Source organism: Xiphophorus hellerii, chromosome 12, assembly GCF_003331165.1.
Source record: "Xiphophorus hellerii strain 12219 chromosome 12, Xiphophorus_hellerii-4.1, whole genome shotgun sequence".
Classification (NCBI taxonomy): domain Eukaryota; kingdom Metazoa; phylum Chordata; class Actinopteri; order Cyprinodontiformes; family Poeciliidae; genus Xiphophorus; species Xiphophorus hellerii.
Genome location: NC_045683.1, coordinates 9,603,953 through 9,619,965, shown reverse-complemented (window position 1 = coordinate 9,619,965; position 16,013 = coordinate 9,603,953). Strand labels below are relative to the sequence as shown.

Below are 16,013 nucleotides of genomic sequence, written 5' to 3'. Positions count from 1 at the left end.
GAGATGAATGCTACTGATTACCATACTACTTATTTAAGACTCACTATTTTGTCTCAATGTGTTATATATTTATAAACCTCTAACATTCACTTTTATTAAATACTGTATTCTATGTGAGTCCTGCCGTCTTCCCTGAGTTTTTATCCTGAACTCATTAGTCAGATTTACTGTTTTTAATTTTACATAAAATTTTACTGTTTTACATTTCTTATTCACAATACAACAATCTGCATCAAACTGAAGTTAAAGTGAAAGAATTACCCCTTTTATCCAGCAATTTCACTAGCAATTACTCAAATGTCATCAGAAAAAAAGCCACACCACAGTACCGCTTACATATCACCGAAACCCCAATATTTCACTCTATTTCATCCTAACTGAGTGAATTGATCAGAGAAGTGAATTTGTGGCCATTTTCTGTGAGGTCGTGATAAGAGTTGGTTATACTGGAGCAGGAGGAAGTCACCTCTGTCTTATCAGTTTGTGCTGCAGTGAGACCAAGACCCCTCACGCTGATAAGAAAAAAGTGTTGGGGTTGGAGGGAGAGAAGGGGGCCCTACCTGTCCCTCGTGAAGGATCTGGAGGAGGATGCGTACGACTCCGACCTCCTGTAGTGCCGCCTCCGACGTGAGGACTGAGTCCGTGAACTGGTGGAGAGCAGAGAAGAAAAGAAAAAGAGGAGAAACGAGGGCTGAGAGTTGAAACAGAGATGAAACAGTTTAGAGATACTAAAAGAAAGCGGAGTTGTAGGGAGATAGAACGGAGTTAAAATAAGCAGCTATTTAAATTCTATGCCATGAAAAAGCTTAAACCCCCCTTGAATCTTTTTCACAATTTATTTAGTTACAACTGCGAACTTTGACAAAAGAAAACTATATCTAGTTTTTAAATCTTTTCATTACAAATAAAGATTTGAAAAGTGTGGCATATGTGTATTTAGTATGGAAGAGGGTAAGGACACTGAAAAAAACAACAACAAATTCTGACTTTTTTCTCAGAATTTTGATTTTTGATTTCAAAAGATCAAGTCAAAATTCTGAGAGTTGTTTTTCAGTGCTACTAGCCCTCTTTCATAATTAAGGAGTCCTTATTTTGATGTCCCTAAATAAAATCTAGTCCAACCATTTTCCTCCACTTGATGGAAAGATGGTTGGAAATAAATACAGGCTGATTGTGAAGGAAGATTTGACACTGCTGTGGAAGTTCACCTTTCAGCAAAACAATAACCCAAAACATTCAGCCTGAGCAACATTTGAACAGTTTACTTGAAAGGATAATCATGTTGGAATGGTTAGTGGGAATTCAGACATTAACCCACTGAAACAATGGATGCTATTAATTCAGCCTCACTCAGTCTGAGCTGTTTCACAAAGAATGTCGGGGAAAGATTAGATGTGCAAAGCTGGTAAAGACAAACAGCTCTGTGTTTACACAGGGAGACAAATACAAGTGCCACATTTTAAGATTTTAATTTGTAAAAAAATCAAAAACAGTAAAACATTTTCGCTCCATCTGCATTTTCGCTCTATCTGAGTCTGCAGCTGATATACCTCTGAGGATCTTCCACATTGGCTCTTTATAACGCCGGATAAAAATGATAAAAGACCAACTAATGTTTTTAAGAATAAATACAATAAAACATGAAGATTTTTCAGAAGGTTTTCATTTTTTATAAGGAATAATTGCATAATTTCAAACTATTTTTGTCATTGGGTTCAAAACTATGTAATTTTGACAAATTAGCTATTCTCTTTTTACAATATTTACACGTTTTCTCTTATTTTAAAACCTAACCAAAGTAAAAAGAAAAATAGTAGTTCTTTAAAAATAACAACATATTCTATATAGTAGATATTAGTTTAAAATCACAATTTTTTTCACATTTGCAGCTCTAAACAAGTTTTAGTTAACTGGACTGATCATTTGAATTGTAAAGGTTGAAGATCCTTGTTCTATTACCTAAAATACCAGTAAAATATATTAATGTTTGTGGTTTTACTGTGGAAAAAAAAAGTCAATTAATTTATAAGGCACTGCTACAAAACACTAATCTGGTTGAAAGTCAAATTAGGAGAAACTGCAAAATCACAGCATGAAATTGGCTTCAGTTACCCCCTTTTGATATTTGCTTTACTCTCTTTGTGGCTTCGGTACTTTTCTCCGTGAGGGTTTGTTTTTATCGGCTAGAAGAAAATTTCAAAGCTGCATGTGTCTTTGCTTCCCCTGCGGTGCCCTTACATAGTTGTAACATCTATGACAAGCCACAGAGGAAGGAAGGAAGGAAGGAAGGAAGGAAGGAAAGGATACTCCAGATGATTCTGATGCAACAATCACAGACTGACCTTTTCTTGTGCTTGCGTTCATCCTTCCTCTTACGTTTTAAACTTGAAGAGCTGGAGGGATCAAGGAGAGCAGAATAAGCCGGAGGTGTTTAAGACTGACAAAGCCTTCACAGTCAGCCTGCCTTCTTGCTGATACACTAAGATTCAGGCTTTAAGGTGAAAATCCAGTAATCCTCCTGCATGCATGCCATTGTTACACCACATTTAAAACAGCAACGTATTCTAGAGAAATAGAATTTATTTTACTACTACAGACAATACAAATATTAATGATAATATTAAACATAAAAATACCTGTGTTTTGACTTCTTAGAGGTATACCTGGAATGTAGAGAAAGACGATTTGAGTCACTTTTTAAAAAATAAATCCATACTAACAATACTGTGATAATAAAGAAGAAATACCTATGATGCTTGCTTTTCTTAGTGCTCTTCTTCTTCTTCTTTTTCTTCTTCCTCACTGGTGACAGACTGTGTGAAGGAGACCTGAAGGGAAATAAATGGTAATAATGAAAGATAAACATGAATTCTAATACTTCTTAATTAAGTTGAGTTTAATTCAGTTCACATTAAGTTGTTTTGAATATCAATATCAAAAAACCATTCAGTGGCATTACACAGTTAGATTTGTGTCCATTGGAATCTAGATGAGTTCAATTAAATAATTTTCAAATAGATACTTTTTTAACTCAGTTTAATCTGATTAGATAAAGGCAAATTGAACAAATTTCAGTACATTGTGTTTATTTCAATGCAGTTCTGTTTACACCATAGTTATTCCTAATACATGCACTCGATTTACATGCAATTTATCAAATTATCTTAAATCCAGTAGTAGGTTACAATCCAATTGTTTTCAAATTAATTCCCTATTCCTTTGAAAACAGGGCTCTCCAATATTTATAGCAATAGTTGGAGCAATTTAAATACATTTTGTCCTAGTTCAATCATATCATTTTCCAATTTAATACTATTTATTAAAAACAGACTAGTTCAAGTATAAATAATCCAGTTCTGTTGAACAACATAATTCCAAATCCATTGTCCATTGTATGCCGATTATTTCAAATGAATTCCAGTGTAATCTCATTAAGTATAATGTAAGTCGTTGTGGTTAATCAGACAATTAATTTAAAGTTGGTTCATTTAAGTTAAAACCAGTTTCATTCAAATTGAGCATTTCTACAGTTTCTTTAAAGGCAATAATTGAAAATAATTTGAAGTACCTGCAGTTTATTTCATTACAAATGATTGTGGCGCAATCTACAAAGATAAGTGAATCTAATTTTTTGTAATTTATTTATTAATTTATTTCAGTTCAGTCCAAATAGAGAGTGAATACAGTGCAAGTCACTACACTTAAAAATTAATTTCTATTATTAGTTTGATGCATTACAGTAAAATAGTATTATTAAAATGCATAAATACCTTCAAATCTTTGGTTTCATGGATTTACTGCATGTTCATTGCATTCTGCTGTTTCAAACACCAAAGGACTGCAACATTGCAGAACTGGCAAACTTTTAAAACTCACCTTCTTCTGTTTCTCTTCCGCTCAGACTTTCTTTTCTTCTTCTTCTTCTTCCCTTTCGCCCGAGGGGAGAGGACACCATCAAAGGAGGGGCTGTGGGGCCGAAACAGAGCAGAAGGAAACATCTGCAGTCACTCATGAGACGTGATGGATGATGTTCAGCACCAAGAAGCCAACAGAGACTAGTATTGCAGATTAATCTGAACCTATAAAATAATTACAAACCCTCAAAGAAAAAAAAAGCAGCTATTTATGTATATTAGAGCCACTTCAGGCGGTGTTCAAACAAGATGTGCAGTCTTTAAACCTCTGGAGTAAAGATCTGTCCAGTTATAATAGGACATTGTTGGATTGTGAAAAAAAAACAAAAACATGCTCAGCTGGTAACTTTTCTGGCTTGTTTCATTTCCGTCAGCTTGCCAACTCCATGATTTTTTCAAATGTGATGGCCGTTAGGTGCATGTTTTACCTGATTTAGCTGCTTATACTGAGATCCTAAACTGTAGAACCTAACTGTATTTGGTTTCTGTTTAAGGCTGTAATTGATCTCCATTTATCTGTCCTTCTGCAGACTGCCTTTTTTTAAAAATACGTTCACTTGGACTTTTTAGATTCTTCATGAGTGTGCCACTTTTCTAACATTTTCATTGTATACATTTTCATAGCTCTCCACATTTAATGCCTACCACTGCACACTGTCTTCTGCCTGAACACACATTTTCCTTCAAGTCCTTGTTATTCATCTTCCCCACATTTACTCTTTTTTTTTGACTGAATTTATCATTACACAGAAAAAGAAAACTGTCAAGTTCCTTCTTGTGGTCAGATTGATTAATTTCCAGATGCCCACCTTTTCCCTCTGTCTGAAAGTGAGACATCTGAGAAAGGAGATGAAGGACTTCAAAAATCACCAAAGGCTTACTGAGCGGTCCTTTCAAGGACAGGAGCAAAGGCAGTTTGTGAGCGAGCCAAAAAGGTGATGTGAACAGAAAGGAGATTACATCACAATGAGGCCTGAGAAATTGTCAAGAATATGGGATGATTTTAAAAGGATACAAACTTTATCCTCTGTGACTGACTGATGGAAACTCAGGGTCTTCTCAACAACATAGACACTCCTAAAATACCTGCTGAATGTCTGATCTCTAATATTTTAACCATTTTACATGAAGAGAAATAGTTAGTAATCACAAAACACAACGACGTTTAAGAACATCCATCTTTAATACATGAGTGAGACGGTCCTTTAAAATTTTTTTAAGGATCCTGAGGGTGAGAGGACCAAAACGTTTGGATGTAGACCCCAAAAATCTTCCTCTTCTTTTAGCTCTAGATTCCTGTGGGGTTTTCATGACAACACAAGCAGATCCTCAATTCAGACTAAGGAAATTAAAGATGCAAAGTAACCATTAAACAGTATCTGCACAAGAATGACTTACAGACAAAATAAACCCCACGTATGCTCCATGTCACAATCTTATTTTTCATGACTGTGCAAGGAAGCATCAAACATATGATGATAACTTTAACGTCTAATTAGAAAAAAAGAGATAATCTATACGGTTGTGATGGTATTCTGCATTGCTGTCATGACAAGGAGTCCCATAGAAAAAAAAAAGTTTTCTGCATGAATTTGTTTCTTCTTTTTACTTGAAACAATGGACCTTACCAGGCTCCTCCCACAACCGACCCACGTGACCACAAGTCTCACAAGCAAAGCCTCGCGATTAGTGCATCATTTCTACCGGATTTTCACAATATATCAGCAACTACAATGGACAGAGGAACTAACAAGTTCATGTCATCATCTGGGAGGAGGTTACTGGTTTCTCAGTCACAAGCTGGTTGCAAACCTGAGGCCAGCAGGTGTCAGTCAGTTATGGTAGATCTGAAATTTGGTTTGATGACGTCAATATGAGAAGCTACAGACTGATAGGAGGAACCAAAGAGCTCTGTAAAGGTAAAGGCAAATCTTCTGAAGCTGGGATATAATTAATTTAATTTCACATAATTATCGCGGTAGAAGCCATTTGTTTGTTAAAATTTTATGAAATATATTTGTTCTATTTGATGTTTGTTGTGAATGACGTAAACTCACAAACGAACGAGGTAATTAGTCCAACGTTTAGAAACTACAGCGGCTGTAATGCGCCACAGCAAAGGTAAACAAAGGTAAAATAACCCGAACAGGTGATCAACTCAAAACCACTCTTACCTTTTTACTCTCTCTCTCTTTGTAGTTTAAGCACACCTGTTACCGTGGCAACCGCCTGCGCCCCGCAAGACGAGCAAAGGTTACGTTAAAAACATAACATTCAGTCCGTTACGATATCAAGTTTCCAGGCTATATTTATTTCTCGATTATTAATCAGCGCTTCCCTGAACACAGCGATGGTTGACTGACTAGCTGTACTTGGTGCTAGAGTGGCTAACACGAGTAACAGTTTAGTCCAAAGCCTTTTCTGCTAAAATAAAATCTTTAGTGTATGCCAGATACAGTACACATTGCATATTGATCTGTTTAGCTAATGTAAGACTGTGTAGCAGACAGGCTTCAAGGTGTAGAAGTTGTATCAGTTCTGCCTTTATGCTGTACTTAGCTAACGGGAAGCTAAGTGTGTTTGTGAGACGGACACGCACGTGACCACGTAGAATGGGCATCAGCCAATGAAAAGCGGCCCCTCTGGTAAGGTCCATGAAGCTTCAGTCTGGGAGAGACGTCAAACCGTATGTGGAGATGCTTTCACTGGTGTTCCTCCTAAACTAGGAACACTAGTGGGTGTTCCTAGTTTAGGAGGAACACCCACTAGTTCCTAGTTTAGGATATCGATCTATCTGTCTGTCTGTCTCTCTGTCTGTCCACCTATTTGTCAATGCTATTGACAAGCTGCTGTATTTTGATTACAGCGTATGGAAAATGGCATTACCATGTGAAATAAACAACAAATGCCTTTATAATAATATTTCCAGGATTTGTCAAAATGTGTTTGACAAATCCTATTACTGCTCATTCAAGAGTATTGCTGCAATTTATTTGCAATTTTAAGAGAAAAATACCACTTTTTCCTGGGTGTTGGATACTGTAACATAGTGAACGCCTAACGGAAACATGCAACCACTAAACTCTAGAGACTGTGTGCCAGTTTCGCTGGATCCACAAGAGTGTCCTGTAGTAATAAATGGCCCTGCTTGGCATCGTCGGCAGTTCAGGAGCATTAGGAACTGAAATGCATTAGACCTGATTAGACTCAGCAAGCCCAAGTACCCTCTCCTGATAATGAGAACGCTTTGTCACTCATTAACACTTTGACCATTCTGGCCTTGTAGTGAGAGAGCATTTGCATTTCTTCTGGCCAGCAGAAACGGTTTCTCTTGATGAGATGGAGGGAGCAAGAGAGCAGTCATTTTCCAGCTATGTAGGAATCGCAACTCAGCGCAACAATTGTGAGTAAAAATTGGGATTTGAGGACATCTAATAAGAGCTCGGATTCATTTACCTACGGAGTATTTTTATTTTTTTCCCCCAATGTATCAAAATACTTTCTAAACACGTCTTTATATGTAAGCTACACACTTTTCTTGGGATAAGTTGTGTTTCTAGGTTTCTGTCTAATGAGGTTTTTGACACTTAAGGTTTTTGACAAATAAATGCTTTAACTGATTCGCCTCCGTTTTTGTTTTTTTTTGTAATTTGGTGCAAACTGTTCCCCAACCCACCACCGTGCTAATCTGGTCGAAATATTTCATGACTGATCGAGACTCTGCACTTCTATATCTGACAAAACAAAAATCACAAATGAGGTTCCTCAAGCGACTATTCTCTGACCTCTTTTACTCAATATTTAAATGTTCCATTTGTTTACAAGATATGATTAAGAAATCAGGCACGATTTCCTAATCATATCTGATGACACAGTTATATCCAGATTTGGGTAGTAACTAGTTACATTAACTCAACTACACTAACTTGAGTAACTTAAAAAACACTTTTAGTGGTATTCTAACTATGCTGTAATTTTTACTTTTACTTGAGTAATTTAGTTATGAAGTATTTCTACTTTTACATGAGTAAAATTTCTGGATTTTCTACCCATGAATGAAGAACAAACATGTTTTAATCCAAAATTCACCAGACAGATTTTTTTTTTGTCTGATTTTATTTTTTGGTATTTATATGAATTATTGTCATTTTCACCCTTAACATATTAAATTTCCACTTATGTCTATTTTTTGACATATTTTTAAATATTAAATGATTAATATTTTGATCAGTTACTCAGTACTTGAGTAGACTTTTTACCAAATACTTTATTGCTCTTAAGTAATTTCTTGGATGACTACTTTTTACTTTTACTTGAGTACTTGACTTTTTAGGTCAGAAAAGCAATTGCTTACAGATCAGGATTCAAGTTAACTCAATAAGGCCAAAACGTATATTAAATATGCTTTGAAGGTTTTGGCCAGTTTGTTATATTCTTTAAAATGTTGTCAGAACAAAGGGCTTACCTTGGAAACAGAACACAGAAAAACTGGAGTTTGACTTTATTTGTAGCATGTTTCATTATTATACTGGTATTTTCACTGCTTTCTGTAGGAAATCAATCAGGCAACTGCAGCTGATCAAAATAATGCCAGCAGAGTTTTGGCCAGCAGCAGGAAATAATCCCAATCCTTAAATTACAACACTGGCTTCTTGTTTGTAAAGTGATTTAATTATAATTCAAGTTTGAAATGTAGACTCCTCAGGTCACCAGAGATGTGATTACAAAAAAACATGAAACAAGGCAATACATCATGTAGTTTCTACTCCACAATACAATTTTCCTGAAAATATGTGCAGAAACTCCTTAAAAACAGGAGAATAAAATGTTTAAATATTGTTGTTGTTTCTTTGGTGTATTTCTGGTCTTTAATGTGATTTTCTCTACCTCAGTTCTTTTTATAAGGCATTCTGAAATGCCGAGTGTACGCTTTCCCTGAAACCTGCCTAATATTTGCTCATTAAATCTGACATGCTGTCTTTAGAAGAAGCGAAAATCAGTTTAATTTTATAACTAATGTTTGATTTCTCCGCTGAGTTGAGCTGCTGCGATCCAATTAGCCAGATAACAATCCGAAGAGAAAGTGCTTTTCCCAACAGATGACGTTTCTTTCTGGCAGCACTTTGTTATTGAGACAAAGGGTTTGGAAATTTATGTAGTTAATTAGCCATTGAAAAACATAAATAAAAAAACACAAACACAGTATTAATCATGCACTATTTGTAAAAGCTTTTGGGAAAAGCATGATTCTTCTGCAATGCTTCCGGGAGGCTTTAGCCAGTGAACCCGCCACCTTGCAGTCAAAGGCATTGGTGGAAAAAGAAAAACTTATAACTCCTTTTATTTTTTTATAACGCCACAAGAGATGTCCAATGTATGAATATACACACAGATTTATTATTACACCCAATTATAAATTAAATCAAGTTTTTCCCTCTATTATTTTTAATGCATCATAGACTAACAGGCTTAGGAAACGGACTTGAACAGAAAGGCAGGTTGTTGTTGGACAAATTTACAAATGGCTGTGAAGTGGTGAGCTGTGCAGTGCTGGCTGCAGGTATGTGGTCTGTGCATATAGCTCCCATATTTATATTTATACACAATATCTACAGTATATCTCTTGCTATAACCCCTTATAGTCCATACATACGTAGTCTTGTACATCTGTAAATAAATATTTATATCTCATAGAGCACTTCTGGATAGATGCAAACTACATCTCATTGCTTGTACTTGTGACAGTGCAATGACAATAAAGTTGAATTCTATTCTATTCTATTTAAGCAACACATATAGTAGATGTCCAGAGTAGTTCGCTCTGAGCAATTAGGAGAGCCATAAAAGGGTGACTGTAAATTTAGGACTAATTATTATTATTTCTATGTGTTTGTTGGGGAACTGGCTTCTGAAAAGGGATCAGGTAAAGGTTCAGTTTATTCACTTTTAACTATTTTAGTTTTTCCTCACTTAACTTTATTTTTTAAAAGTCTATTTTTTATTGGACAAGGCTATAGAAGGTGAGGTAGAGTTTGAATCCAGAAGTTGTTTTGTTTGGTAAAACAAAGTATTACCTGAGCTCAACTAGAGTGAAATGACTTTTGTAATGTTTTTATCAAAACAAATGTACAGGTGAATATCAGTAGATTAGAAAATGATTCAAAAGTTCATTTAGTTCAGTAACTCAGTTTATTACGTGAAACACATTATATAGATTAAGTCTTTATTTCTGTTATTATGAACATTTCTGCTTATAGCTACTGAAAACAAGGAGATTAAAATATAAAATCAGACAAGCTGAAAAGATCCTCATCTTGTCCCATATTCTAATTTGAATGTTTTTAAATTTTAAGATTTACAGCATTGTCCATGTGAATGTTCGCATAAATGGGGAGAGCCTTTTATTCCCCAGCTGGAAGAAGTCTGTTTTGGATTTCTCCAGTCTGATTTTCTGTCAGTTTGATAAGGAGATCAGAATTTCCTTATGTTTATGAAAACTGACTGTATTTCTTAGAGATTAGACACTTATTGTCCACTCCAAAAAAACCCCACATCACTCCTTATAAGCAATATGAAAAATGTGTTGCTTAACAAAAACAAAAACAATCATGTGGTGAGAAATTAAAGGCTTTAATAAAGAGTTCCATTTTACAAAAATGTTTAGCGTGTAGAAAGGTTTTACAATATAAACCCTTGAGTTTGAAAATGTTTTAAAAAAGTAAAACGCCCTTTCAGGTGGAAAAATAACTAATCAGAGGTTACATCATTAAAAAAAAAGGCAAGGCCGTGAATTTTCATGGAACTGTTCCAGATATGCTGTGTATGAAAAACATAATGTTTTCTCTTAGTGGTTGAACGCAGTGAACAGTCGGGTTCCAGACTACCAGTAATGTCTGGGTTGCTGGTAATGGAGCAGCAGACGGTTGATGGAAGATGGCCCTAAAACATTTTGTTTCCTCTAGTAGTATGTTTTGGACACATAGGGGACCATTGTAAAGATATTACACACTGAGTGATGTGACCCAATTTCCTGCCTTCATACCAGGCACAGTAGTTTGTGAAATAAGCTACAACTGTGACCTGTTAGGAATTTTAAACACACAGACGTCACAGAGGAACAATTTGGTGATGACGCAAAATCCCATTTCTCTCTTCGCACCCAGTTCTTTTCCTTTACATCCAGCTTTGTAAAATCACAAATGTTTATAAGAGGAGAAAGTGTAATTTTCTTAAAAATAGACATTTTTCAGAGCTACTTGCACAAAAAGTTGGGTATATGAACAATTTTCTGGAAAACTGTTCTAGTTTTAAGTGGTTTTTTTTGCCTGCCATTTGGTATTATTGTCAATCATGCGTCATAGAAAAGATAAGGTGAACACAGTCATATTTCTTAACAAAAAGGCCTTTTATGGCCACAGAAGCCATTATAATGTGCACTTAGCTGGTAAATGATGTGCCTTCAATTGAGATGATCTTAGCAGGAGTTAATGGTGGCTTTCTGTGTAAACTGGGTAAGAATTAACCTCCTTATGCAAGATTAGAAGACCATGATTTAATGGAGGTAGAGGGTGTGAGGAATAAAATGTAATGTTGCAGGAATTATATGCTGCTATACTGTGACATGTTGTATGACTTAGACTGGCTTAGGCATATATTTTCTCCCCAAAATGTTGCTATTTTATAATTTAATTTTGATGTATAGTGTCTGTTTTTGTCACAAAAACTCTTAAAAATTTAGCAGTCATTTGGTTTCTCCTTGGTGATAATATTAAATAAAATTCCCACTAATGTCTGTTTACATACAAGGAATTTGTAACACCCACAACGAATCATTTCTGCGAAACATTTTCTGATTTCACCATGAAATATGAACCATTTCTAGAGATTTAAATTAAATGTCACTTTTAAACCAAATATTTGCCAAATTAACCAGGTGTCTTTGAGCTGTTTAGACATTGTTCAGAAATGGAAAAGCTAACATAGTGAATTGAATTAAATAAAAATAATAATAAACCAATATTGTAATCCGACCATTGTTAAATTACAAGCTTCAAAGCATGTGAAAACCTTGTTAAATCCAGTTATATTGTATGGTTTTCTGGTTTAGGAGGAATTTTAATATTTTTTGTTATTATTTTGACAGAAACAATGGTAACTATTTTTCAACTGCAGTCCCCGGACACAAAAACAACATATACCAAACAATTCAAATACAACTATACCCCAAAAAACTAGTGAGAGATAAAGTTAGCAAGTGTAAAAGAAAGTTAGAAATATCTAAACGTCTTTGATATACAGCAGCAGTATGATTATAAAATAACACCAGAAATACATACTGGGAAGTCTTATACACTTTCAAAATGTATATTCATGCAGTTTAATTAATTATGTCTAGTTTTTTTTCTCTTCACATATTCAAAGCACCAACACCACATGCTGAATTTATCATTGTTCACTTTTCTTTTAGTCAAAAGGCAGTTTTGAAGTGTGAAAAGCATACATGAAAACACATCAATCACATTGGTATAAATCACACAGAATCACACAGAGAAAAGTGTTAATTCCCACAGTGTTTCATAGTGGAGGCTTTCGAAGACGTCAAGGCCCACTGGGACCACTTTTCAGCCAAAATGGATACACCGCAGAGCTGTTGCATTAGGCAGCTGAAGGTGCCAAGTATAAAAGAAAACAAAAATAAAAAAAGGCTTCAAGAAAAAAAACGTTAAAAAGTCGCATTTTTAAGAGGAGCAGAAGCTGGAAAAAGTTTTTTCCTCATACTTTTGGGGTTATGCCAAATAACTCTTAGTTATTTAAACGCATACGAGAGAAACTTTATTATCAGACGCCGGCATACCTCTGTGTTTTATTCATTGTAAAATTTTAATACCAACAGTTGCTGCAGGATAAAATTCACTGAGCTTTGTTACTGATGCAACCTCAAATGTGCTTCACACATCTCAATGTTCCTCCTGCTGTGCTGCTGCAAACGCTTTGAAGCTTTTATATTAATGAAGAGGTCCTTACCTCTGATTAAAAGAAGAAAAAACTAAAGGAAAAAGAAAATGAGCCTTCCAGGTTAAGATTTCCCTAAAAGAAAATCCTAATGATGCACAGTAAAGTTTGACAGCAGATTCTTTCTTTGTGTCCTTCGGGGTCGACCTGATAAGACTTTTATGTTTCAATCCACCAGAATATAGAGATTATTCTGCTTTTTCTCACTTAGAGTTGGGCCCTGAAGAAATTCTGTGGATCTGCAGAAGTGGTTTATCATAAGCACTGTGATCTACAGAAGCAAAGCAGAAAAACAAAAACAAACCCCTACCATTCATCACCAGCTTCGCGTCTCTCTCATCAAAACTCCTACGTCTTTAACATGGATTGATTTCTAAGTCCTCTTATCTTTTCCCCAGCGCTTGTTGTTTGAGCTTAGGAAACCCTCTTGATGATTTTTGAAGCGTTTCATTTTAGCATCAGTGAGAGCACAGAGACTAACTCACATTCTGGCCCTGCGGTGGCTGTGGTGTTTACGTCCACTTCCTTTGATGCAGCCGTTCCTGTCTGCGCTGTCCACCCTCATGTCAGCAGCTTTCCGATCGTCTGTCTGAAGCGGCTGGTAGGATGTTGTTGTTTCTGAGCTGCACAGGAAACAGAAAAGAAAAAAAAAAGAAAGAAAAGACACATTTAGACAGAAACATTTTTTTTTTGCGCTTCAGCAAAATGTCAACATTTGTGGGGGTTTTTTTAGTCTCCACAAGCCTAAAGCTTTTATCAGACAACAGTGAAAAAGAGGATTTAGCTTGCTTGGTAATAGTTAATCCTTCCAGTTTACTAGCCATATGTTTTAGTCCCCACCTTTTCCTGCTGGAAGCTAATATCCAGGAAAAACTGAGGTCATTTGCAAGTCAAACCGATACGTCAGTTGAAATGTAGTAATGTACATGCTTCAGCTGCCTTGACATTTAAGTATTTTTGTTTTTTGTTTCCAGGTAGAGGTGACGCAAGTTGTAGCAATAGATTAAATTCTTCACGTCTCTACTATGTTTTTCTTTTTTATCAAACATAGCAAAAAACAATATTTGTACAGCAGGTTTTCCTTAGCTAGCAAAGTAAAATCATTAAATATTCCACGCCCTGCCCCCTTTTTTTTTGTAGTTTCAGTGGTTTAGTTAGCTGAATGTATGATGCAACAGTTGTTAGAAATGCTACCTCACAGCAGGAAGGTTCTGGGTTTGAATCCCAGATGGTTGATTTTTGCATGGAGTTTGCAAATTCTTACTAAATGTATCAAAAATCAAAGTAAGGTAAAACAAATTATTTCCTGCTTCTACGTATTACTGCAACAACCCTTCCACAAGCAATGTTCATCCACAAATGATTTGATAAATTGAGTCATTTGATGTGGGCCCGCAGTTAAAGCCCTGATAAACATTCTCTGTTTTAGTCGCGAGAGATTTGACGGTAATTACAAATTCTCCTCTTCGGCGAGTGACTTCAGTCTGATTGTAATGAGAAGATAATCAGAGCAAGAGATTAGTCCATCAGCACCGTCTCCTCCACATCCCGCTGCACCGAGCAGGCAGGAGCCGTCTCTTTCTATCTTCCTCGCCTTCATTTTCGGGGGCCTCTCAGAGTCAGAGGAAGTGCCCCCTGACAGGGATCTAATAATGTAAAATGGCAGACTGCGGGCTTCGACATGATCCAGTGTGGGGAAGGTGTTAGGGGAGATAAGACAGCCACCAGAAGGATGATTAGACTGATCAAGGAGGCTGATGAGGAAGACAACCTTTAAACAAAATGGTGATTGGACAAATTTCTCCTTGTAGGGGCAAATAAACGTCTGAAATGAAAAAAATGTGTTTAAGTAGATTACATAAGTATTTAAAGAAAGTATACATAAGTATCTGAATAATAATTTATTGAACATATGCTCTAAAGTACCCTGAAAAAAGAATGGAGCTCCAACTTCAACAAAACATGTTAAGTGGTTAGAAGAAACTTTGCAAACTTAATTTATTTACGTTTGTTTAGCATGACAGCTTAATAAATTAACTTGAATAAACTTAATTTGACTAGTTGTGACCAATTAATGCAATATATTTAAGTTAAATCGCCTCCTCGTTTTTCACTGTATTTTTCTGAAAATGGATGTGACAATTAGTAGTACAACAAGCTGACAGAAAAGAACTTAAGATTAAATGAGTGGAATGGAGTGCTATTTATTTGGAGGCATTGACTGGAAACATTGTAGCACAAACAGCTATTAACAAAGAAATAAAATAACCTCATTTTGAAAATCTGCTAATGAATATTGTATTTCAGCCAACAAACAGTTTTAAATGTTTCACCCTAGTTCTGTAATGAGCTTGGTAATGGTGGCTAATATTGCAATGCATTTTTCAGATAATAAAATCTGCAGGTAAGTTTTTTTTTTTATCTCATGATCTAAAAAAAAGTCGTATTAAAGATTTGAAAATCCTATTTGCAAACCATTAAACATCCATCCATCCATCCATCCAGCCTTTCAGCCAGCTAGCCAGCTGGCTAGCTAGCTACAAAGTTAGCAAGCTAGTTAGCTGCTTCTAGGAAATCCCAAGGAATTTAGATGATCAAATTTCTCCAGAAAGATTAAATTCAAATATACTTATTAGTCCCAAAGGAAAATTAAAAGATGTTGTAACTCCTCAGAGTTTTAAGCCAAATTAGTTGTAATTGACATTAATTACCTAGCAAGAATTAAAAAATTAATCAACTCAAAAAAGTGAAAAAGACATGCTTTATTCCAGCCTCTCCACACTGGTATAACTTACTGCACCACTCATTAATAAATACTTTTCAGAGAAATATTGTCTACAATCTTTTCTCCTCACATACTCTGTTAGCATTTAAATTTGATTAATTTAGTTTGCATAAAACTGTAACGATAATATTCTATAATATTGAATATTCCTGTTAATTTTTCCACAATACTGGGAAAAATGGGACTGTGGAATTAATCATCTTGAAAACTGTTTTATTTGACTTTAGTGAATATCAGTGCGTGGACCAGCGCCACACCGATTTGTTTCACTTCCTTTAAAATACTTTTTTTTTTCCAGTTCA

General features: G+C 35.4%; 1 protein-coding gene across 1 annotated transcript in view; it reads right to left on the bottom strand.

The window, feature by feature from the left end:
* srrm4 (serine/arginine repetitive matrix 4) overlaps positions 1-16,013 on the bottom strand; it is a 60,812-nt gene that overhangs the window by 13,819 nt on the left and 30,980 nt on the right. Inside the window, exons 2-7 of the mRNA XM_032578363.1 lie at positions 13,412-13,549; positions 3,877-3,966; positions 2,748-2,828; positions 2,637-2,663; positions 2,343-2,393; positions 561-647 (exon numbers count right to left, since the gene is read on the bottom strand). Coding sequence (XP_032434254.1) covers positions 561-647; positions 2,343-2,393; positions 2,637-2,663; positions 2,748-2,828; positions 3,877-3,966; positions 13,412-13,549 — 474 coding nt within the window. The remainder of the gene's footprint in view (positions 1-560; positions 648-2,342; positions 2,394-2,636; positions 2,664-2,747; positions 2,829-3,876; positions 3,967-13,411; positions 13,550-16,013) is intronic.